Source organism: Andrographis paniculata, unplaced genomic scaffold, assembly GCF_009805555.1.
Source record: "Andrographis paniculata isolate CXL003 unplaced genomic scaffold, ASM980555v1 Contig57END, whole genome shotgun sequence".
NCBI classification, from domain to species: domain Eukaryota; kingdom Viridiplantae; phylum Streptophyta; class Magnoliopsida; order Lamiales; family Acanthaceae; genus Andrographis; species Andrographis paniculata.
In genome coordinates, this window is record NW_026137592.1 from 4,690,184 (window position 1) to 4,714,761 (window position 24,578).

At 34.2% G+C, this 24,578-nt stretch overlaps 2 protein-coding genes across 3 annotated transcripts; one reads left to right on the forward strand and one right to left on the reverse strand.

Annotated features, from left to right (window-relative positions):
* Positions 1-4,346: 4,346 nt before the first annotated feature.
* Positions 4,347-5,267, forward strand: LOC127257300 (uncharacterized). Its single transcript, XM_051283677.1, has one exon. It carries the CDS (start codon positions 4,347-4,349, stop codon positions 5,265-5,267), a length of 921 nt encoding a protein of 306 aa, XP_051139634.1.
* Positions 5,268-12,965: 7,698 nt separating this feature from the next.
* Positions 12,966-21,751, reverse strand: LOC127257128 (kinesin-like protein KIN-14E). 2 transcript variants are annotated; one of them, XM_051283452.1, is made up of 24 exons: positions 21,565-21,751; positions 20,860-21,094; positions 20,678-20,750; positions 20,365-20,496; positions 20,045-20,283; positions 19,539-19,866; positions 19,348-19,447; positions 19,076-19,257; positions 18,827-18,942; positions 18,603-18,705; positions 18,319-18,471; positions 18,096-18,242; positions 17,809-18,006; positions 17,527-17,691; positions 17,347-17,451; positions 15,809-15,949; positions 15,514-15,708; positions 15,279-15,405; positions 14,583-14,785; positions 14,312-14,494; positions 14,139-14,234; positions 13,841-14,038; positions 13,471-13,742; positions 12,966-13,360 (listed from the first exon to the last, which is right to left on the reverse strand). In XM_051283452.1, exons 2-24 carry the CDS (start codon positions 21,006-21,008, stop codon positions 13,150-13,152), a joined length of 3,816 nt encoding a protein of 1,271 aa, XP_051139409.1. In that variant the 5' UTR covers positions 21,009-21,094; positions 21,565-21,751; the 3' UTR covers positions 12,966-13,149. The 2 variants fall into 2 exon arrangements, with proteins under 2 accessions (XP_051139409.1, XP_051139410.1); XM_051283453.1 differs by having other exon boundaries at positions 21,538-21,751.
* Between the last annotated feature and the right edge of the window lie 2,827 nt (positions 21,752-24,578).

The following is a 24,578-nucleotide window of genomic DNA, read 5'->3' on the forward strand; positions in this document are numbered from 1 at the left end:
TCCATCACCTTATATATAATATGTAACACATACTTTACAATATAATATATAACACATACCTTATTTTCCTTAGCTAATTTATTTTGAGTTTCATTTAAAAGCTCCCTAAAACGTTGAGTCACATCAGCCAAGTGCATGTGTCTCTTAAAAGAGTAAGTAAAGCTCCTACTCCCCAAATTTTTACAATCGATTAGATCATAAAATGAATGCTGAAAATAACAAAAAAAAATTAGAGAAAAATACAAAAATATGTATATACATACTATATTTACACATTTTAAACACCTACCATAAGACAATGCATATCTCTTGTCGGTCTACAAGTTGATTTTTTGTCATCCACTAAGTTACACTTAAAATTGTGAATTGAATCCACCAACTTGTCTTTTATAACAGCAACCCAATTATTTCTTAAAGCATCCTCAGGAGATATAAGGAACCTAAAAAATCGATTATTGATACGTGGAGATGTTGATGGAATTAATAACGTCGACAAAGAATATATGACATAAAATCTCCAAAAGTCAATGGGACGGTGCAATCTAGAAGATTGCAATATCTTTGATAACCAACAATTTCGGACTACCGTCGAATTTCTTGTATCAAGCTCAAAGCGTTGGCTAATTTCATGAATTTCGCTATAATAGTTTGAACGCTTTACTAAAGATATGATACTTTTACCAAATCCATGTGGGAGTCCATATACTCGAGCAACATCATCATCGGTAATATGCCATTCCATCCCATCTAAAAAAATAAAACACTTTTTCTCGGTGTCCCAATTTCTCATTAACTGAAGGAATGGCTCACTATCTATTTTCGTTTTCCTAACATGTAGAAGACCCTCAAAACATGGCTTCTCAATATATGATCTAAACACTTCCTTATTTTCAGACTCTAGTAGCTTATTGAATTTTGCTATTTTACTCGGGATGAAATACATCTGAACATGTTTAGCCATTTCTCCCCTGTAAAAATACAAAATCAAACATAACACAATCAATAGAAATATATCACAATTCAACAATACAATACCATTATGTATGTGGCTTTCACTACCATTAAGATGAAATTGTAAAGCTGGAAATGAAATAAGATGAAGTACTTAAATGAGAAATAAGGAAGTTGGATCTCCGTTGACGATTTCATAACAATTTAACAAATAAATAAAAGAACACGAATTATTGCTATAGAATACATATGCATGCAGCAGTATTGATTTTAAGCAATATGCATGCATGCAGCAGCAGGAACTATACAAGCTGCTGAAAAATCAATATATATCATTTCTTTGGGATTTTTAAGCAAATTCATAAGAAAGAGAATCAGTGAATTCAACAATGAATGTATGTATTTATGTTGTTGAAAGATCAAAGAGAGACAAGTGAATGATTGGTTTATACTGACGAAAAGTAAGAGTAATGAGTGCATTAAAGCCATTGAAGATGAAGGTGAATGGATTAAGGGATGATCGGAAAAAGATGCAAGCAGAAATCATCTTCTCAGTGCAGTAATTCTTGAAAAGGAAACAAAGAAATAGGCAACAATCCACTCCCAAACAAGCATCACAAAATGAAAGTTATATCAACCAACAACGAAATTAGGAAAAAAGGCAAAAATCTCATCATCATCGCTAATTATATATATATAATAAATGTCCATCCATCAAGAACAACCATAATAATATATCCCTTTTCTCTTCACACAATTCTTCTTCACTTACATTACATAGATGATGATGGATGAATGCACTAAATAATAAATATACATATACCCCCACCAAACCAATTCCAAATGTCCTAATTCATTCATTTGCATTTGGAAAAAATAATATATATTTATTCCTTACCTTTGGTAAATCTGCACAGGCATATCAGATGTAGCAAAAGCTTATTCAGCAGCGATGAAAAGCGCCAAGTCACAAGAAACCAAAGCCGAAGCCAACCTGGGGAAGTCAGTAGAGGAAAAGTTGAGTGCATTCAAGGAACATCTTCGCATAGATTAAACCACGGTAGCGGGTAAAGTGATGGATGGGATTCAATACTTGACTTACCTGATTGTCATTACCTCAATGCTTGTTGCTGCTTAAAAAGGATATGCATTAGTAGGTCAGATCATCATTTAGTACAGATTTATATGAAAAAAAAAGTAAGGAATTAATACCTCAATCACAGGCACTGCGTGTCTATTGCTCCACAACAACTATAGCATTAACCCTAATGTAGAAATAGGCAGCTATACTCGCTACTTCTTTCCTAAAGATACATTATAAGAACTTAGTTTCCAAATTTTCTTAAGATTAAAACACATTAGAAAACACAAGAAACACATTATACAAATTACATAACCTGAGTCTGAGTGAGAAATCTGAATCGAAGTGTTGGCCGAGATGGTTCGCAGCAAGAAGATTCTGAATCAAAATGTCTAGGGCACAGAACAGAATTAGGGGGTGTATTCAATATAGATTTTGTAGGATTTTGTTGGACTTTCAAAATCTGAGTGTATTCAATTAAGACTTTTAAAATCTAGAGGTATTCAATCCAAACTTTTAAAAGTCTTTTAAAATTCTGAGGTATTCAATATAGATTTTAAAAGTCTTTTAAAATTTTGAGATATTTAATAATCCATAAACTTTGAAAGTCTATGGATTTTAATGGATTCTAATGGATTTTTGTGAAAATTTTGTATAGAAAAGAATCTCTCATTACCATCACACATTTTGATGGAATATAGATTTTAAAAGTCTTTTAAAATTTTGAGATATTTAATAATCCATAAACTTTGAAAGTCTATGGATTTTAATGGATTCTAATGGATTTTTGTGAAAATTTTGTATAGAAAAGAATCTCTCATTACCATCACACATTTTGATGGATTCTTAAAATTATTATTATTATTATTATCATTATTATTATTATTATTATTATTATTATTGTTGTTGTTGTTGTTGTATATGTGATTAATAATATGATAATATTTATTACTATTATTATAATTTTTAATAAAAATAATAATTTAAAATTAAAATATAAATTAATGGTTCAACAAAAAAATATATATTTAAATATCTATTTCACCGTTATCGTAATGATAATATAGTGTATTCGATAATTGAAAAGAAAAGATGACAGTAATATAATAATATTTTTTATTTATTTATTTTAATATTTTTTTCAAAAATCGTATATTATTTATTTATTTATTTTAATATAACCTTTTTGCATAAAAAGTAAATACATATATATTATTTATTAATACTTATATATTATTTATTAATATTAATAATTATTTATTATATTTATAAAATTTGTTGTTTGATATAAATTTATATAATTAATATATATTTAAAAAATTTATTTTACAATCCTACAAAATTCATATAAATCCATAAAGAATTCAATCAAATCCGTATAAATCCATTTAAATCAATTACTAAAATCCATCAAACTCAACGTAAACTCTGTGGATTTTATAAATCCACATAAATCCATAGACTTTTTAAAATTAAAAAAAAAAAATCCATTAAAATCCCAATTAAATACACCCCCTTAGAGTGAGAGTTTGATGTTGGATTTGCAACAGAGGACTCGCCGGTTGAGAGAATCTGAATGACGAGGGCAACGAATTGCAAAAAGGGCAAGAATCGATTACGCGCACAAGGATTCCAAATGAGGAGAAGAAAGTAATAAAATGAAAAGACTAAAATACAATGATTAAGATATCATTCAGCAATATTGAATAGTATTATAGGATCAGCACATGATCCTTCCCCATTTGCATAATATATTGAACATTGTAAGAGTATTTATTATTAGGTAAATAGCACAATTAGTAAAATAATTTTAGAATCTTTCTTATTGGACGAAGAGAGTAATATACATAACTAAAATAAATTTAAAATATGTATTTAAATATTTTAAACACTGCATATCAATGAATATATATAATATGAATATTATTGTATATTTTATATAATATAATTATACAAAAATATATATTCATTTATATAAAAATAACATGATCTATTTTTATAAAAAAAATAATAATAATTGAAAAATTTTAAGTGTAGATAAAAATATTTTTATTTAAAAAAAATAAAAATAAAAAAGTTTTGACGTAACAAACTAAAAAAAAAAAAAGGAAAAAAATGTATCTGTAGCGGGAGAAGGCTATATATTTTGTTAAGAAAAAATATAATACTATAAAATAGTACAAGAAACAAACAAAATGAATATAGAAAAGCCTTGATAATAATCCACACCTCTATCTCTATTCTCTACGTTCCAACAAGTGAGAGAGTATAGATAGGCTTTCATAAAAATTATGACCATATAATAAATAAATAAATGATAGTCCTCAATTTACAGCAGTATCCTCCCCCTTCGCCGCCGCCTTCTCCACCCGCGCCTGTAATTGCCTTCACCACGCCGGAAAATTACGCCGGCAGACTCTCTCACCTCATTCGTCTCAAGGGCTGGGTTCCTCTCTGGTGCCCCACCCTCACCGTCGAACCCACTCTCCACACCATTTCCTCCCTCCGCCGTTACCTGCACTTCCCCGATCCGCCGCTCCGCACTTTCTCCGCCGTTGCATTCACCTCCAGGACCGGAATCTCCGCCTTCTCCGAAGCTCTCTCCGCCGTCGATTCGCCGCCGTTGCCCCCGGATGGGGATATCTTCACCATCTCCGCCCTGGGGAAGGACGCGGAGCTCCTCGGCGAATCGTTCGTTCTGAAATTGTGCGACCGTCCGGCGAGAATTAGGGTTCTGATTCCGCCGGTGGCGACGCCGAGCAGTCTGGCGGAGGCGCTGGGGTTGGGCGAGGGGCGGAAAGTGCTGTGTCCGGTGCCGGCCGTTATCGGGCTGGAGGAGCCGCCGGTCGTGCCGAAGTTTCTGGCGGATCTGCGGCGGAGGGGGTGGGTGGCGGTGGAGGTGGAGGCTTACGAGACGCGGTGGCGGAGGGGGGTGGCGGTGGCGGAGCTGGTGAGGATGATGGAGGAGGAGGAATGCGGGGTGGAGGCGATGGTGTTCACGAGCACGGCGGAGGTGGAGGGGCTGCTGAAGAGCTTAAGGGAGGTGGGGCTGGATTGGGGGATGGTGCGGCGGATGTGTCCCAGGATGGTGGCGGCGGCGCACGGGCCGGTGACGGCGGCGGGGGCGGAGAAATTGGGGGTGGGAATTGATGTGGTGAGCTCCCGATTTGACAGTTTCCGAGGCATTGTGGATGCGCTTCAGAGCCGCTGGAATTACTCCCAACCTTATCAATGAACTAATAACTTTTTTTTTTTTTTTTTTCATATATTATATAAGAATAATATAATTTTACTCCTACAAGTAAGTCATGTAAATTAATGTCATTATGTTTTTTTGTTTTTTTTTTCTTTTTTGTTTTTCAATGTAAATTTGACATATTTCAAAGATAGGACTGTGTACTAAATGACATGATTGTGCGTGTTTGGAACAAAACTGTATTATTGGTTGTGATTCCTATTTGTACAATCGATCATTGAGTAATATGATCGTGTTTTTGAAATATACAAACAAATAAAAATAAAAATAAAAAAATGCAAATAATTGTATTTCTGATATACATATTCATTGACTAAGAGCATTTATTAAGAGTATACCACAATTTGAGTAATATAATTGTGTTTTTAAAATTGTTCAAATTTGGTCAATTATTCAAATTTGATATGTAACTCAAACTTTATAATCTGACCTGATTTTATAACATGAACCTGACCTGCGCTTCATATCTCAACTTCTTCTCATTTTCGGTTCAATTGGTCTAAAAAATAGAATTTCAATTCGTTCGGTTTTCTCTTGTTTTCATCTTCTTCTTCGCAATTCTTCTTAGTGGATTTTGAGGGTTTTCTTTTTTCGCCAAAAACTACAAGCGTTCTCCTTCAATTCCTTCAGGTAAGTTGTTCATTTTTGTGTTTTTTGTCAGTTCTTGAGGAAATAGGTCAATTAGAGTTAGGATTCTAGATCGAGTCCATAGGTTTCGGGTTTTATTTGGAGGCAGTTGGGTTAGTCTCTAAGTGAGTCATCAGGTTGTAAACTAAGCCGTCAAAATAATTTCTCGAATCGTTCTTGTCGAGTTGTTTTGGGAGTTGCTGGAAGAGCTATCGAGCTTCCGCTGTTGCTCTTCGCTGGAAAAGGACATCGCCGCTGCGGGAGAAGGAATCTTCCGTCGCCAACCACATCCGTCAGAAGCTGGAATTTAAGAACAAGGAATTGATTTCTCATTTCAATTGCATTTAGGCCTGTTTCTTTGGTTTCGGATTTTGATTTCCAGAAAGTGATATTGTCTTTACTTTTCAATTTTGTTGGACATATTTTATTTGATAATTTCTCGTTGTTGACAGATTATATATTAAAAACAACAGTGGTATTAGAGTCAAATCTGTCAAAGCAACGAGTTCGAGCAGAATCTTCAGGTATTTCAATCGTTAGTAATAGATCGATTTTGATAAAAAGGCTAAACTCTCTCCTTTTAATTTCTTAGTGAATATGTTGATTGCAGATATTTTTTTATCTTGAGAATCTTGATATTTTTGTGCTTTTGTTTAGTAATTGATTGATAATTGCTTTGTGGTTCTATTTTGTTGTTGCAAATATTGTGTTTGATTGGTAGTTAATTGCTTGAATTGTATTTTTTTAGTGGTTTCTTTTGTGGGTAAATATTTTCTTTTAAATGACTGTTCCTATGAGTTTTTTTTTTTTAATATGCAGTCATTTGATAGAAAAATACATTTTACTATTTGGAAACAAAGATTGAAAAATATTTTAATTACTCAAAAATTTTCTCGAGCAATATATGGTACATATGATAACACTACATCTCCTACGAAACGTATTGAAATGGATGAATGTGCATGTGCGTGTATTCTATTGTATTTAACTGACAATGTGCTTAGAAAATTAGGTAAGTTTTCTAATGCAAAACAATTGTGGGATATGTTACATGCCTTGTACACGAAAGTAACATTGTCAAATAAGTTGTTTTTACTCGAAAAAGTTTTCCAATTCAAACTAGACACTAAGAAGAGCGTGCATGAAAACGTAGATGTCTTTACTAAACTAGTTCAAAATATAAAGTTAAATGGAGATCAATATACTGATGAATATTCTCCGGTTATGCTTTTGAATATCATTCCCAATTCCTATAGTGATGTTAAATCCGTAATTAAATAAGGTAGGGATGACATTACTTTAGATATAGTAATAAATGACTTAAAAAGTAAGAAATTAAATTTAGTAGCTAATAAATTAATTGAAAACTTAAGTGGTAAGGTCATGCATTTTAAAGGTAAAACTTTCAAAGGAAACAATCAAAACAACAACAATTGAGATAATTAATCATCAAATAATAATAAAAAGAAAAATAAAGAAAAGAATTGTAAGTCATTGCCTAGGATATGTTATAGTTATGGTGGAATAGGCCATTATATTAAATATTGTCCTAGTGTAACTAATAAAAATCAAGTAAATAACAAAAATCAAATAATTGAGTCCAATGATGTATCAAATATGGCTTCGTGTAGTCAAACTGTAGGTAATGTATATTGATTTAAATTTGATTGTTCTTTTCTTGCCTTTAGTATGTGAATGTTGTAAAATGATAGAGGATTCTCATTGCCTTCGTCATTTTGTAGGCCGCCGACGCTGCGAGGTTAACAAAATGAACTGAGTCATATTGTTCTGAAGCAAGCACTGCACTCGAAACCTTGGTGGCATCCTTCATTGTGATTTTTTCGCGAAAGGATTTCATCTTTTCATCTTGCGCTTGGCGAGCGAATTCCTTGTCGAGCTCTCTCCGGTTAAAGTCCTTCACTTCTTTGTAGTCCAGCCACCAGTCACTCACCGGGTACCTCTGGTCAGTTTCATCCGTATTCGAATCAGAGGTAATCTTCCAGGACTCTGGGATGAATTTTTTGAATGTAGTGGACTTTAGCTTCTTGAGCTCGATCTAATCTTCAGTCAGCTCCAATAGTCTCCTTCTTTTGTAATAAGTTTCTGGCGGCGCTGACCCAATAGATTCAGCCCCCGAGCTTGTTGTTACCACCTTTCTTCCGTATGTGGATTATATTCTCTGAATCCTCTTCCAAATATTTACCTCGACCTTTTCAAATTCCTTTTTCACAGTCTTCTCCTTGCTTGGATCTATGGTGATGGCTTAAGAAAAAAAACCTAGGGTTTCAAAAGGGACTGGGGGAGTATTATATATTTGTATCATCTATTTATATATGTGATGAATGAAGATGTTGCTGGAGTGATTTACAACAAGACTTTTTTTTTTTTTATGTACAACAAGTCCAGCAATATATTTAACCTAACATAGGAGCTGAAGTGATGATACATATTATAGATGACTATATATGATGTTGTACAATTGTATATTAATTTGTTAGTTTGTTATACTGATTTTTTATAAGACCACTTAATAGATTCCATCAATTGTATTTAATTTCTCTTATGTACTGAACTATTCATCATTTTTACTAAAATTATGTATTTGAAATGCAAGTTTGTTTCTAATCCTCTTTCTGCCTGTATTTCATATTTAGTTAATTCTTTTTTTTATCACCATGGTATCAGAGCACTAGACGTTCCTCTCATCCCATCTTGTGATACACAAGATGCTACAAAAATATTTGCTCGATTGGCAGCCCAAGTTATGGTTGCTTAAAATGTTGTTGCTTAAAAAACCTTGCCCAAAGCTCTGAAGTTATCCAGTAGTGATCATCCATACCTAAAATTATCATCAACCTTATAACCAACAATTACTTCATATGGAGTCACTGCGTCTGGAATGCCTTAATAGCCAAAGACAATATTGGTTTTCTCACAAGCATAGCCAAAACCAGCCTCTCATGAGTATGATGCCTGGATGGATATGGAAGCCCTCATTAGATGGATTATTAACTCTATGTCAATTTATTTGCAACATGTTTTCATTTTTATCTCTACAGCAAAAAATCTGTGGAAAAGCTTGAAAGAGAAGTTTGGCCAATCCAATGCCTCGCTCATATTCCAACTCAAACAGTCTTTTAATTCTTTTAAGCAAGGTAATGATTTTCTTGCAACCTATGCAACCAAACTTCAAGAACTATGGGTGTAATGGTTGACTTTTGATCCTCATATTGAGTGCAAATGTGAAAACGTGTGCAGGTGTTACCTGAACAAAAGATTACTAGCCAAGATGGGTAAAAATTTGGTGATTTAATTTTTCATTGGCCTCAATGACAGTTATGATGCAGCAAAAGGTCACATATTGCTCATGGATCCTTTGCCAACCATGAACAAAGCTTACTCATTATTGCGGCAATTCGAGAAACAATGTAAAATTCACATTTCACTTGAATATAATGCCATGTTAGTTGTGAAAGACACCTATCATAAGCAGCTTGTTAGGAAGAAAAATTAAGTTGACAAGCGAAACTGGATATGCGAATATTGCAAAAAGAAGAGACATAACAAAGAAATATGCTTTCAACTCAATGGCTTTCCAGATTGGTACAAAGAAGGTACTGATAAAAAGAAAAAAAATATGTCGTTGCAGCTATGGTGGATAAGAGTGAGCCAAAAAAATCTCCCAGTAAGGACTCTAAACTCATTGATTTGATTGAGTCCATGAAAATGGACATGTAAAGGCTACTAAGCTCTAACTTGAGTACAATCACTAGTCTGAAATTCTAACAGGATATGCCCACTCTGCTCCAAATTACTAAGGTATGACTTATGTTGTTTGTCCAATGCATTTGGATAGTGATTCTTGGCTTATGGACAGCGGAGCTACGTGCCATCTATGCTCGAACCAATCCTTATTCACCTCTCTCACACACTTAAACCACATGCCTAAAATAATGCTCCCGGATGGAACACAGATTAAAGCTATCCAAACTGGTTTTGTCATTTTTCATCTTCAGCTCACCCTACATAATATTTTACTATGTTCATACTTTTAAATTCAATCTTTTGTCCGTGAGTGTCTTATTAAATAGTATATCCCATAATCCAATTTTCACACATCCGCACTATGTTATACATGACCATAGCTCTAAGCAAACTTTGGCTACTGAAAAGCTTAAAGGAACCCTCTACATCCTGCACCCTCTCTCTCACAGCATAAACTTCTCAGTCTCTACTGATTCTAATCTTTGCTGGTTGTGACTTTGTAAGTTAGGTTGTGACTATTCTAGAACTACTTGAACTTATCTCTTATATAACAAATAGGATCTTCATCACCACATTAAAACTTTTAGCTTGTTGATAAGAAACCAATATAATTCCTCCATTAAATGCATTAGAATCGACAATGGTTCTGAATTTCTTTACCATAAATGCCAAGCTCTATATTGAGCTCATGGCATTATTCATCACCATCCATGTCCCTTCACACCTCAATAAAATGGAAGAGCTGAAATAAAACACAAGCATCTCCTTCACTTGATCCAAGCTATCTTTCTTCAAGCTTCTCTTCCTAAATATTATTGGGCATAAGTTGTCATGCATGCTACTTACTTGATCAATAGAATTCTCAGTTGAACTTGAAGATATTTGGTTGCGTCTGTTATGCAACCAACATATCCCCTCATAAAGGAAAACTTGATTCTCGGGATATTAGATGTAAATTTCTTGGCTTTTCAGCTAGTCAAAAGGGCTTCAAACTCATTGATCTTGATCATAAAATGTGAATAATAGCTAGGGATGTTATCTTTTATGAAATTGTTTATCCATTTGCCCTTCCTCATGTTTCTAACTCTATCCTCTCACCCTCTCCTTCTCAACCTATACCTCATATTGATTATTATGACCAACATCTTTATACGTATTTCATATTACACATCAACTCATCACCTGCCTCTTCTTCCTCCACACAACATGAGCCGCCAGACCAATCCTCTTATCCAATACCCAAGTCTTTATATCAACCTATATCCGATAATGCACCCTCCTCTGGCATTTCTTCTACTTCATCTGAACCCACTCCTCAAGCCTCTCATTATTCAAGCGAACTCACAAACCCCCTGTCTGGCTACATCACTATCTCACCACCTCCACTCACTCCCCTAAGCATGTTTGGCACATTGGCTCTAATGTTAACTTGCAGGAACCTATATCCTTTGCGTAAACACAACAAGATCCTACCTGGAGGACAGCCATGGAAGGAGAGCTTGACCCTCTTGACCGTAATAAAACTTGGGAAATTACTCTACTATCCCAGGGAGTAAAACCAATTTCATGCAAATGGATTTTCATAATCAAACGAAATATAGGTGGGAGCTTTCAACATTGTAAGGCTCGATTGGTTACTCAAGGCTACTTATAAGTACCAACAACGATTATAATGAATTATTTGCACATGTTGCCAAGCCAGTTACTGTAAGACTGCTTTTGGGCATATCTTCGATGAATAGGTGGACCATCCATCAACTCGACATCAATAATGCATTTTTGCATGGATATCCCACTAGCTACGAGGAAGAAGAGCTATTTGTCATGTGGTTGCCCGTTCCATTATCGAAATACCACACACTTGTCTCCACTTTTGATTCATCTTTCGATGCAAAAATAGAGATTTGTTGTTAAAGAAATTCAATCTTCGGGTAACCAAATATGAATTGGTACCATAGGCACTTTGACGGCGAAAGAGGCGAAAGAAGCAATTCATAGAAAGATCCACTAGGCAGCAACATCCTTCATGGACAGGTGTGTAAACTACGAAAGTCCTTGAATGGCCTGAAGCAAACACCACGGCAGTGGTACAAAGAATTTACGTCCAAGCTTGTTATGTTTGGTTATTTGCAATCCAATCATGACACATGCTTGTTTACTTGTTTCTCTAAAGGTTCCTTTACAATACTTGTTGTCTATGTAGACGATATTCTTGTTACAAGGAATGATTCTCAGGCCATCACTGCTCTTAAGGACTTCCTACATAAGACATTCACCATAAAGAATCTTGGATCAGCTAATTGCTTCCTTGGAATTCAGATTATTCACATGCATAGTAACATTATTGTGTCTCAACAGAGTTACCTAGAAGATATTCTTAACGAGGCAGGTCTAGAACTCCAACGCTTATGCAACTCTAGTTGCCACCGGCTCAAAACTGCAAAAAAATAGTGTATTTCTTTACAAAATTCAAAGAAATATCGTTGGTTAGTTAGTTGCCTTCTATAATTCACCATGACACCGCTAGACATTTGCTACGATGTCCAACAATTAACTCAATTTATGTCACCTCCAACTAGTGAGCATTGGAAAGTAGCCTTGAGAGTGCTCCGATATCTCCATGGGTCCATGCACTATCATTTGGAGTTTTATGCTAATGGATCTCCTATCCTCTTTGCCTTTGCTAATGCAAATTGGGCTAGTTGTTTTGATTCTTGTCAATCTCTTACTGATTATTGTATTTTCTTAGGCCCCGTTTGGTCTCTTGGAAGAGAAAGAAGTAGGCCACCATTGTTTGTTCTTCACCGAAGGCCGAATATCGTGCTCTTGTCTCCGTTGTAGATGAGCTCTTATGGATTACCTACTTATTGCATGATTCCTAGGTGCTTCAGACATTTCTCATTCCGTTCTAACACATGATCAAAAAAATCAGTCCACCACGAACGCACCAAACATGTGGACCATTTACATTCCCTCTCACGGATGTTTTCACAAAAGCCTTGTCCTAAGGGCCACTTATTAGATACTATTAATTTTATATAATCTCTCCGATCTAGTGAACCATTCATCATTCTTAGTAAAATTCTGCATTTGAAATGCAAATTCGTATCTAATCCTTCTTCCTCCATGTTATTTCTTCCTTTTATCATCAAAATGCCAATGTACTTGGAGTTTTTCTGTCAGCATCTACTGAATAATTAAGAGCAACTACTACCGCTAAACATAGGATAAGTTTTGCCTCATACCAAATATTGGCATTAATTAATTACGTAATAATCTCAATACTAATAATAATAACAATAATAATAATAATAATAATAATATCCACATTTACTGTACAAAAAAAGCTACTCTTTGCCACGGAAAAAACTTCCTTTCCGACAGGAGCTATTCAATTCAATTCAAGAACAAACCAATATCTGTTCCATCTCGAACCAGCAAGATAGATCAAATTACCTTACCTTACCTCTCACATGGATTGCCGATTATCAGCCACCTTGTCTCTCCGGCTGCTGCTGCTGCTGCCTCTTTCTTCCTTAATCTCCTCTAACTCATCTTCATCCCCTCCCTGCCCCGCCTGTTCCTTCCAATGCGCCACCAGTTTCTTTAATCGAGCCACTTCTTTTGACGACACATTTTTGCTCGGATCGTTCACTATTGATCGAACTCGGGAAGCATACCTGCATGGGATAATGGGCGTATCAATGAAAACAAATGTTTAGATTACCGACTACTTTTGATACAATCAAAGTTGTTTAATTGAGGAAGTTTGTAAGAGAGAAGTTCGTACTTTAAGGAGTTGTACGTCTCGTCAAGATTCGACTCAGCAGGAGAAATGTTGACAAACATCAACGTCTTGGCGTTCCCCCCGAGCGAATCGCTCATCAGCATCGTCAGCTTGTGGTTTCTGTAAGGAGTGTGCTGATTGCCCGACACCAAGGCGCCGATGACATCTCCCAGAGCTGAAAGTGATTTATTGATGCTCTGAGCTTCCTTCAGTTGACTCCCGGACGAGCCCGATTTCTTCACTCGTTCAGATCCCGCAAGGTCCACAAAGCTTAGCTGCATTACCATCAGACGAAAAAAAAAAGGATTAGGTCCAATCGAAGAAATCAGAATCAAATTTTGGTCAAAAAGAACAAAATCCATTCCATTGGTACCTTTCCTCGGGCGACAGATTGCGTTTGAAGATTTGTACTCTCGATGACTATGGAAAGGATCAAATGAGATCTTGAACTTTGCTCGTTCATCAGGGTCCCGGTTGTATGTCTCTGCTCGGATCCTCTCTCGATGATGGTTCTTAATTCGTCGTGCGACGAGATGGATACAGTCGTTACATTTTCCACCACTACCATTCCCTAAGAGTACAAAGGAGCCAATAATCATTATCGAACTACGACAGTTTCTTAACCCCGGTTAGCAAGAACATATTTTGGCTGAAACTTATAAGATAATTACCTTCGAATCTTTCTTAATATCCAGTTTTAAACGCTTCGCATTCTTCGGTAGTAGAAGGTCGACTAGTGTATCTTGGTATAGTTCCACCATGTATGCCTGCATATGTCAATGTAATATTTGAACTAGATAAACCAAAACCGTTTCATTTTTTTTCTAGGATTCGACGTTCTTACCTTCAATGTGAAGGAAAACTTTTTACTGTCCCGTCTCATGATTCTGAAAAGCTCGGATGTTGCTCGAGGGGTGAGACCCGCATTGCTCTCGGAACCATAAATAGTGAAAGTCTTGCCGGAACCCGTTTGTCCATAAGCAAATATACACACGTTGAATCCATCGACAGCCGATTGCACCAAATACTGCGATATTGAACAATAATATGTTTAATTCAAGTTTAGTAGAAAGTAACCATATAGATAGCTAACATAAGTGCTAGTATTTCCATGCCTTCGTATCCTCGAAAACATCCTCTTGAGTTGCATGACCATCGAAAACACGATCATACATATGTTGTTTTAGTTTATCATCTCTCCACGTATGCTCCACAGTAAATTCATCGACTGTTGTAAGCACATTCCGTTCCTTATCGGATATTTCTTTGTCGGTTAAAGGCCTCAAACGGCAATAGACTCTTATCTTGCCTTTCATGTCTACAAAATAAATGTTCACAAATAGCTACGACATTAAGATTTAAAAAATAAAAAATAAAAAGCTATGGAACGTAGAGTAAAATTACTTTTCATGTTGCGTACAACGGTAGCTGTTAGAGTGTTAATTGCGTTAAATCAACACATACGTATTTGTAGTGCATGCTTCTATATAGCACATCATTTGTTGTACAGTTTATATATTGTACAGTGCTGTATAAATATACTTATTGTACTGAAACCAATAATATATTGTATCGTGTGGAATTACAAGATATCTGTTGTATTTTGTATTATCAGGAATATGTAAAGACACTTTTGGATATCACATCAAATACACTTTTCTAACTTGTGACTTACCTTTTCCAAAAACATATATTTTCCTCTAACAAAACATCATATCAAACATCACGTTTTTTTAGATCAAAAAAAAATAGCAAACTTTTTCCTATTTGCAAAATTTTCCAAAACTCCCAAGAAAGGATATTGAAAGTACCTTCTATGATGTTGAAATATCTTTTTCTCATGACCTGCTCTTCCTTGTAAAGAGCCTCCATCTCAGCCAGTTGCGCTCCTTGCATCTTCAGTATTGCAGCAGTTTGCTCATTCTTTCTATCGATATCCTAAATAAGGGGTAAATCAATTAATACTTATTCACGTATAAATTTACGATACAGTTAATATAACGTGAATATATATATATATTTGTGCTAGTTGTGTGTGTGTGTCACCTCTTTCAATTCCCTGAGGTCTTCCAATTCCCGGAGATTATTTTGCAATGCAGACAACTCGGTGTCTTTAGAGGCAATAGCAGATTGTGCCAAAACTAAATTTTGTGATGCCTCTTCCAATTTCTTCTCAAGTTCCGAAATCCGTGACTTCGCAGCTCTGCGTTCCTGTTCAAAGTTTCTCTCAATCATGGCAATCTGTGTAGAAGAGTGATTTGCAGCAGTCGTTAGATGATATTAATGTATAGTAAGTTGACGATGTTTAAGAAGAAAAAGATGAAAGTGATAGTGTCTTTGCCTCGTCACTGTTCTTCCTTCCAAGCCTTGAAATCTTTTCTTCAAGCCATGCTTTCTCGTTCATGAGTTTCCTTTTGGATTCTTCAGCTGCAGCCAACTCAGCAGTTCGCGCTTTTAGTTCATCTTGGACCTTATGCAAGACCTGCACATTGTCGTAAAGGAAATGCTTACAACCAACACACATGCATCGGAAATAAATCAGTCCAATTGTACATGAGGAAAGATACGAAAGCACATATAAATAAATAGGCTGCGGTTAAGACGCTGATTTATAAATGTATTATTGTGCTGATATAATATATTGCATTATATTGAATTATATTATGTGCTATAAATTAATAATCCATTATGTTATATTGAATTATATTATGTGCTATGAGACTATGTGTTATATATTATATTATCATGTGCTGATAAATATGCACCGTAAGCATGTAAACCATAATTGTCGACATCTAAAATGCTATAGCGGATAGCAGTATGACCGCTATTCACATATTTAAGAATATACATGTATATAGAATTTTTTTTCTCATTTTCGTCATCTTCAGTGCTACTCTTGTCTATATATTCTTCCTCTTCTTCTCCATTTATTCTATTGTATGTTTGGTACTGGCACAATGTCATTTCCCTTTCTAGATATAGAAGTACCTATAGCTTTCTCTCTGATTGATGTTTACATCCTATTGTAGAGAGCAGGCTCGTTAACTTAGTAGCATCGGCAACAACTCTCCAAGTCAAACTATCATTGTCAAAGACTAACTCATCATCGCAAGTTGTATATCTTTATCAACTTCTCCAAGTAATCACTCATTGGAATTATCGGTATCGTTCAAAATAATAAGACCAATCACATCATTGCTATCATAACAATCTAACAAATTTTGGTTATACTTAGCTTTAAACAAAGGGTGTGTTTGTTTTGTAAATAGTTTAAAATGATATTTTTTTATACGAGAAATAAGGAATTGTATAGGTATATAAAAATAATAAATGTGTATAATATATTGACGTTTTTTAGAAAAATGTGTGTATGTGTTTTGCAAAAAGAACACACTCCAAATTTTGCAACTTTAGGCTCTCTAATTTGTTTCTTTTCTAGGAATGGATGTAACAATTAAAATTTAAAATAATGGTTAGTTTCTTTTGTTTATATTATAATAAAAACAGTACATTTTTTTTTCTACGTTATGAAAAAAAAAAAAGTACATTTTTATAAAGTAAAGTTGGATTTTAATTACTTACGTGTTAAAAAAATACTTCAATTTCTCTCACAACATGAGATACAATAGTTCTATTGACAACTATGATGTAAACCACTCGAAATAAATATTACTCCCTCCGTTACCTAAAAATGTGCTCAAACTTTTGGGTACAGGTTTCAACATGAGTGTTTACTTTTTATTAAATTTTGTCTTTCATAGTAAAAAATACAATAAAAATTGTATGATTACGTACTAAAAAAATAATATTCTTAGATAGCAGGCAAAGATAGAAAGTGTTCACAAATTTAGATCACGGAGGGAGTATATAACACACCTGATTATTTGAGTCGACCAACTCTTTCCTTGCATTGTTTTGCACTCCTTGACTATTAAGCTTTGCAAGTTTAGCCTCGATACTTTGTTTCTCAGATAGCATTCCCTACAGGTGATAAATGATGAGAAGCTGCAATTGCTGCCAAGAACTCGGCGTATGTCTATATTGACGGATGAGTACCTGAAGTGTGGTGTCTTTTTCATCACATAAAGTTCTCAATCGGTCGCGTTCGCATATTATTTCCTCTAAATATTGCTTATCGGACCTCAAAACACCTTTCAAACTTTCCAAATCTTCTCTCATCTTCAGTTCCTGTTTTTCCTTTTCTTGTAGATCTTCTTGCAACTGAATAATGATTAGGAGCCACGACGTATGCAAACATCGAACAAATTTTATAAAGTGATCGACAATGAAAAAATTATACAATTGCAAGCTCAAAAAGCTCGCAAACTGGCAACTCACTTGATTGACTTTCATTTGTGACTCTTCAAGAGATTTCGATAGCTCAGTAACCCGCTTCTCGTTGTCAACAACAGCAGGTCGAGCATTATCAGAAAAATGGCCATTAACCGATCCATTGGAAGCGGCACGTGCTTTAGAGTAGCGGCGCAGCATCACATCATTTATATGCGTTTGAAGGGCAACGCATATTTCCTCTCCCTAATTTCAAAAGTAATGTATAGGGAATTGTTCGGAAAACCAACAAGCGCAACCAAAACAATTTAACACTTGAATCATAACAAACTTACCTGCTTAGTTTCAAACTGAAATATATGCAGGACGCCAGCGACTCGCATCTTAAAAAATACTGCAGTATTGCTGCTGCCAAACTGCATTATGTCTCGTAACTCAGCTGAGTGCAAATACTCTTTAGGAACCGGGCGGAAAAAATGAACCTTTGGAGAAACACATAATTATATTAGTTCTGTAATGAAATGTGGCTTAGTTATATTGACGACGATTCGCTCTTACCCCACGCTTGTTTATGCCTAGAATGATTTTTCCGGGCAAGAGTCCAATCGGATCATCGATCTTACGAACAGCGAAGAAAACTGAGTTCCCGTAAGGAAGTGTTCTTAAAATCCTTAAAAATTGTTGTCTGGCATCATCTTTGGTCAAATTCTCCTGCAGCTCGAAAATATCAACCTAACATTAACACCCTTGTGTAACATTCAAAGAAGATTGAAGGTTTTAGAAAATGTAACGACAGCACAAATAGCGAAAAGGTAAATAAGGAATCAAATGGTAGCTCTCACCATCGAATGGTAGCGAGAAAGTACGTCCAGTTCCCAATCTCTCTTGGCTCGAGTAATGGCTACTTGTCTTGGTAGAAAACGCTCGAGAAGTGATGTCCAATCACTAGAAGAATCAATCGACAGTTATTCAACAAATATTGATGAGTTTCACAAATGTTTTCAAATTTATTCCTAATTGACTTACAAATCTAAGAACGAAAAAACAAAAACCAAAAGGAACTAACGTGCATGTTTCGGGAGAAACAACAAATCCAATTTCGACCAGTATTTGCAGAGCACACAGCTGCGCAGCATCGTCTCTCCCAACGGGATAATTGCCTAATACATAATCGTGCTGCAGCTGTTGCAATAAACCAAAAAAGAGAAAATTCATCAACATAATAATTTAAATGTAATCGCAAAATCAGGTCACCAGAAATGGAAAAAATTCAAATAAGCTTCCAATATAACAAAAGGAAGTAAAATCATCATACTTGGACGTAAGATAATTGCACAAACATAGGATCTGTAATGGCTTCGTCAGACTCCCGAAAGAGCTTCTTTTTGAATGTCAGTTTATAGTGCAAAATCTCTCCTTTGCTGCGGTCCTTCGATGCCTTGAAATCGGCAAGAAGATCGCCAATATATCTGTTATCATCTAACCCAATGTACTCCTCTACAAAAAAATGCAACGCTAAAATATTCAAGAACTCTAACACATAATATAAATCATGTAGAATGAAAAACAGCATTTTGATGTACGTACCATTTCCAACGTCGGGTGATTTGGAAACGACTACAGCTTTACGACACTCAAACAAACTGAAGCTGGAATACGCCGATAGTTTGATTATCCCCGCAAGTTCCTAAAGTTTAATAACAACACAAATGGTAGGTTTTAGTTACTGTCACACGAATTTTGATTTCGAACTTCGTAAAACTATGTAAGTAGTGTACCTCGACGGCATCGGCCACAGTCGTGGACATATCGTACGTGATCTCTTCAAAGGTTTCATCCAAGAAAAACACTATAGTTGTCAGCTTTTTACCAGTCAAAACGGCATCAATCTCCTCGCGTCCGGGTATTATATGCCTTGGCCCAGCCTTAACCGAACGTTTCAGTGCATTTAACGCGTTCATTGCAAGGACTTGGACTTGAGAATCCGTGTTGACACCGTGCGCTACGGTGTGCACGTACTCGGACAAATAACCACCGATTTCCTTGCTCGGGGGCATGCACGACGCACATAAGTACATTAGTTCCCATGCCTTAATCAAAGAGTACCTATAGAAAACAAATGCATAAGTTCCGCGACCGAGAAATTATAAAATGCTTACAAGATGGAAATAAGATTGTGTTCCAACAATAGTAGAGTTTGAGATTTGTTGCGGCTATTGCGAAATCACGATATCCAATCCATAAACAATCTTTGCGACTTGAAAACATAAGCCTAAATACACACCTATCGGGGTTATTTCTCGTTTGCTTGGAAATTTGCATGAAGAGTTCGTCTCGAAGCTCCGAGCGCTTCAAAGAATGCTTGTACAGTTTGCCGACGAGCTCTACACGTTCCTCCAAACTGATTTGAGTAATTCGATCAGAAGAATCAACTCCCATATACTTAAGGATAACCTGGAAAAGCTTGACTGCCCTGCTGATGAGATCACCGTTTATCTTCAGCATTGAGGTTGGAATCGGATCCTGTTGTTACACAGTCGTATCCAATTTTATTACACAATGTGGGAAAGGAAATACGACGAGATAGAGAGTGTTATTAGCGACCTTCTGGAAGCACAACATGTCCTCAAATGTGAACTTCTCTCGAACTTGCATCCCCGCTGTCTTCTTCGAGAAGAAGCCACGTTTACCGGATGAATTAATATGCTTCTGCATTGCCCTCAAAAATCCTTCCACCTGAAGAAAGAAAGAAAGAAATCATTACATACTATGCTCAAGTTTAGAGTTCTTACATTGAATGATTTAACAATTAACAATGTTGAAGTACTCGCTTTTGTTCAATTTTGTTTTGACATTGAATCGACGCAAACTGATGAGCCTTAACTAAATCTGCCTCGAAGAAAATCTGAAATTGTACCTGAAATTTGTCGATCAATGGTATAGCGCCGGCAAGTTCGGGCGCCATAACTGACGACAGGGAATTCGGCGTGCTGCAAGAGAAACAACAAGAATGCTTACATTAGTACACACATTGATTTTCTTCAGACAGTTGGAGGACAAAGCTGTAGGATGTTGAGAAGGTGAAGGTAATGATCTTACAGAGGGCTGAAGTTGGAACCATCGGAATCGTAGTCGTAGGCGTCGCCGTTGGAGGTGGCGAATGAATTGTGGGAAGGGGTTTCCAAGCCATTGCTGGAACCAAATGAAGACCTGCTTGATCTCAAGTTCTGTGCCATGTCAGATGTCATTCCATCTAACAAATTCAACTCAACTCAACTCAACTCAACTCAGCAATCGTCTTCCTCAAACATTCACTTCTCTGTAATCAACACATCTGGAATAAACAGCATTAAGACATTCCTTCAAAATCCTCTTAACAAATCCAGCCCAAACAAATAGTAAGAGCAAAAAGCTAAATAAATTACAATAACAACAGAATCAATGGAAAAGGGGAAACACTCGAATAGATCAGAAATTAGGCAGAAAAAATTAGAAAAAATCAACAATCGAAAAATTCAGATAAATCTGCAAACCACAATCGGTGAGATCCAACAGGGAAAAAAATACAAAATAAAATCGAAGTGATTGCACTAACAAAAGCCGCTCAGGTCACACTAAAATTCACAGAAATTTTAGATCCAAAAAGGAGATCAAAATGAAGTGAGGAAAGCATATCAAGTGCAGAAAACGACAACATGAAATCAGACCCCCAACATACACACATACATATAAATGGCAAAAAGAAAAAAAAAATGTGGATAAAAATGTAAAGCGTACAATGAATCTCTTTGCACAAGGCCGTACCAAGAAATGAAATGATGCGATAGGGCGGCAACATCCACCACAGAAAGTGACGAAGCTCTAGGGTTCATTGAACCCCTCTTGCCGAGCTAGAGAGAGAGAGAGAGAGAGCTAAATGGAATGGAGTGAAGGAGGGAGAAAGCAGAGCAGTAAGAGTCACGAGAACCTTTTTTAAATTTCTTTTGAGCTACGAAATGGTCGCCACAAAATGGCTGAAATGTCTTAAATTTATTTTATTAACAATTTTTTGAAATATTAAAAAAAAATTGCTGGGAATTATGGAAAAGGGCATTTGTTTTGCGATTTTGTCTGCTTCCTACATTTTGGATTATGATCCGACAATTTTTACTGTCGGCCGCCTGAAGAGGGAGTTAATTGTATTTTCACCCCGAAATTAAAAAACTCTCGTCCTTCTGCACCTCAAATTGTTCGAATGACGTATACATATTGCTAAGCACCGCATTTAAGTTAAATTCATTCATTATTTTTAATTTATTTTTAGAATCTTGTTATTGTGCTATACAATCCTTTTTTTCTTTTGATTTTGACCACCGTAATCCCAAAATAATATTCTTGCGACCAACTCATAAATGTCATTAAATACAGGAGAGCTCAAAACTGTCGAGATATTTTTACTATTTTGTTAAAAAAAAGTTTGTTTTTTTTATATGATAAAAAAAAAAAAAAAAATTATGTTTCTTTACATAAGACTGTGCCCCCTCCGGACTGGGTCCGATGATTTTTTTTTTTTTTTTGTCAGGGACATTATGGCTGTGTTTGTTTGGGGATTGATTTAATTTTTATTATTCATCTCATTTTTTTTTTTCTAAAAATATCAAATCAAATATCTATTTTTTATTTTTTATATTATATTAAAAATCAATTTTACATTTAAAACATTACATCAACACCTATTTATATCACATCATACAACTATTCAAATTCAAAATTTTTACTATTCAAATCTCAATTCAAAATCCAAACCCCCAAACAAACACACTATATTTTCAATAATATAAATTAATATTATTAATAATACGTTACTGTATTAATCTATTATTTTTTATCTGAGTAATATTATTGGTATTTTAAATATTTATAATATCATATCTCAATAAAAATATACTCCCTTTGTCTCAATACAATAGTCCTATTTACCATTTTTGTCCGTCTCAAAACAATTGTCTCATTTTCATAAATAACAATATCACTATAACTTTTTCATTATTAGTACACAATTATCACTACTTTTTACACTAATACACTCACTAGGGCAAAAAAATCTTTTACTAATACTTTTTACCCACTACTAATATAATATCAACATTCGATGGATATATTTTATAGATAATAAAAATCTATATAATAAAAATTTATATAATAAAAATAAATAAAAAATATATTTATTTATTTATAATTAATTTAAAACTAATTTTATAAAATATGAAGAGTTTGAAATATAAATAAAAAATATTTGTTTATAAAAAAATAAGCAATTTAATTAAATTAATTTATATTGATTAACTATATTTAAGAAGAATATATTTACTAAAAATATAAAATGATCATCTTTTATTGGACCGACAAAAAACAAAAAATGATCGTCCATGACAGGACGAAGAGAGTATTATTAAGTGTGTGTTCATATATTATTTTTTTTCTAATATAAATTTTAATAAATATTATCCCCTCCGTCTTATAACTATCATTTGTTTTTTCTTTTTTTTTTTTGTCGAACTTTGAATATTAATACTCCCATTGAAATGTTACCATTTTTCATTTTCGTCCGTTCCAAAACAAGGTTACCATTTTCTAATTTAGTAATTGTACTACCTACCTAACATAATAAATACCCTTTCAAGTTACAAAATATTACACAAATGCAATTACTTTTATATTACACCATACTAATATGGGTATTTTTGTCTTTTATACTACAATCCAATATAATACTAATATTCAAAAATCTACGTGCAAAAAGCAAACGTCACCCTTCCAACTGGACGGAGGGAATATGATATTCATATATAGTTCAAATTAAGAAAAAAAATAAAATATATCAATTAGTGTTGTATAATACAAATGAAATGATATTTGTATAAAAATACTATACAAAAATAAAAATATCTTAAATATAATAATATAAAAAGTAAATGAATATTTTGTTAAGGAACAAATGTACTATTAAAAAATAGTATTATTCTTCCCTCTTGTAAAATTATGTAAATTTGATGGGATGCGGAGACTAAAAATAATAATATTTTAATATTAAAGTGAATCAAGTAAAATTTAAAGTATAAATATTATAGAAAATATAGTAAATGATTGATAAAAATAGTACTCCCTACGTCCTATTGAAAGGTTACCATTTTTTATTTTCATCCGTCTCAAAACAAGGTTACTATTTCCTAATTTAGTAATTGTATTATCTACTTAACATAATAAATACTCTTTCAACTTACAATATATTGCACAAATGTTATTACTTTATATTACTATTTTTGTCTTCTTTACTATAATTCAATATAATACTAATATTCAAAAATCTATGTGCAAAAAACAAACGTCACCCTTCCAATGAGACGAAAGGAGTATATTAATTAGAAAAAAAATAGTAATAAATTAGTTGTTATTTGTTAAAGTAAAAATAATAAAATTACGAGTAAATACAATTGTTTAACATAAATGGGATACGTATAAATTTAGTGAAAAATCAAAAATATAATAGTTATATAATTTTATCAATAAATTAAAATAAAATATTATTTTTTATATTACGTACGTGATCTTTGGGATTAACACAGAAAAATAGTACATTTATCCAAAAATTCAAAACCAACACATCCTAAAATATCATTCAAAATGTAGTAAATGGAAAATGATATTGATTTTAATACTAGAGGGAATGCAAGAATATATTAATATATGAAATCTATATTTACTAAATGTATTATGGATCATCTAAAATAGTAAAATGGATATATGAATAACTAAAGGGGTATTAAATGTTATATGTA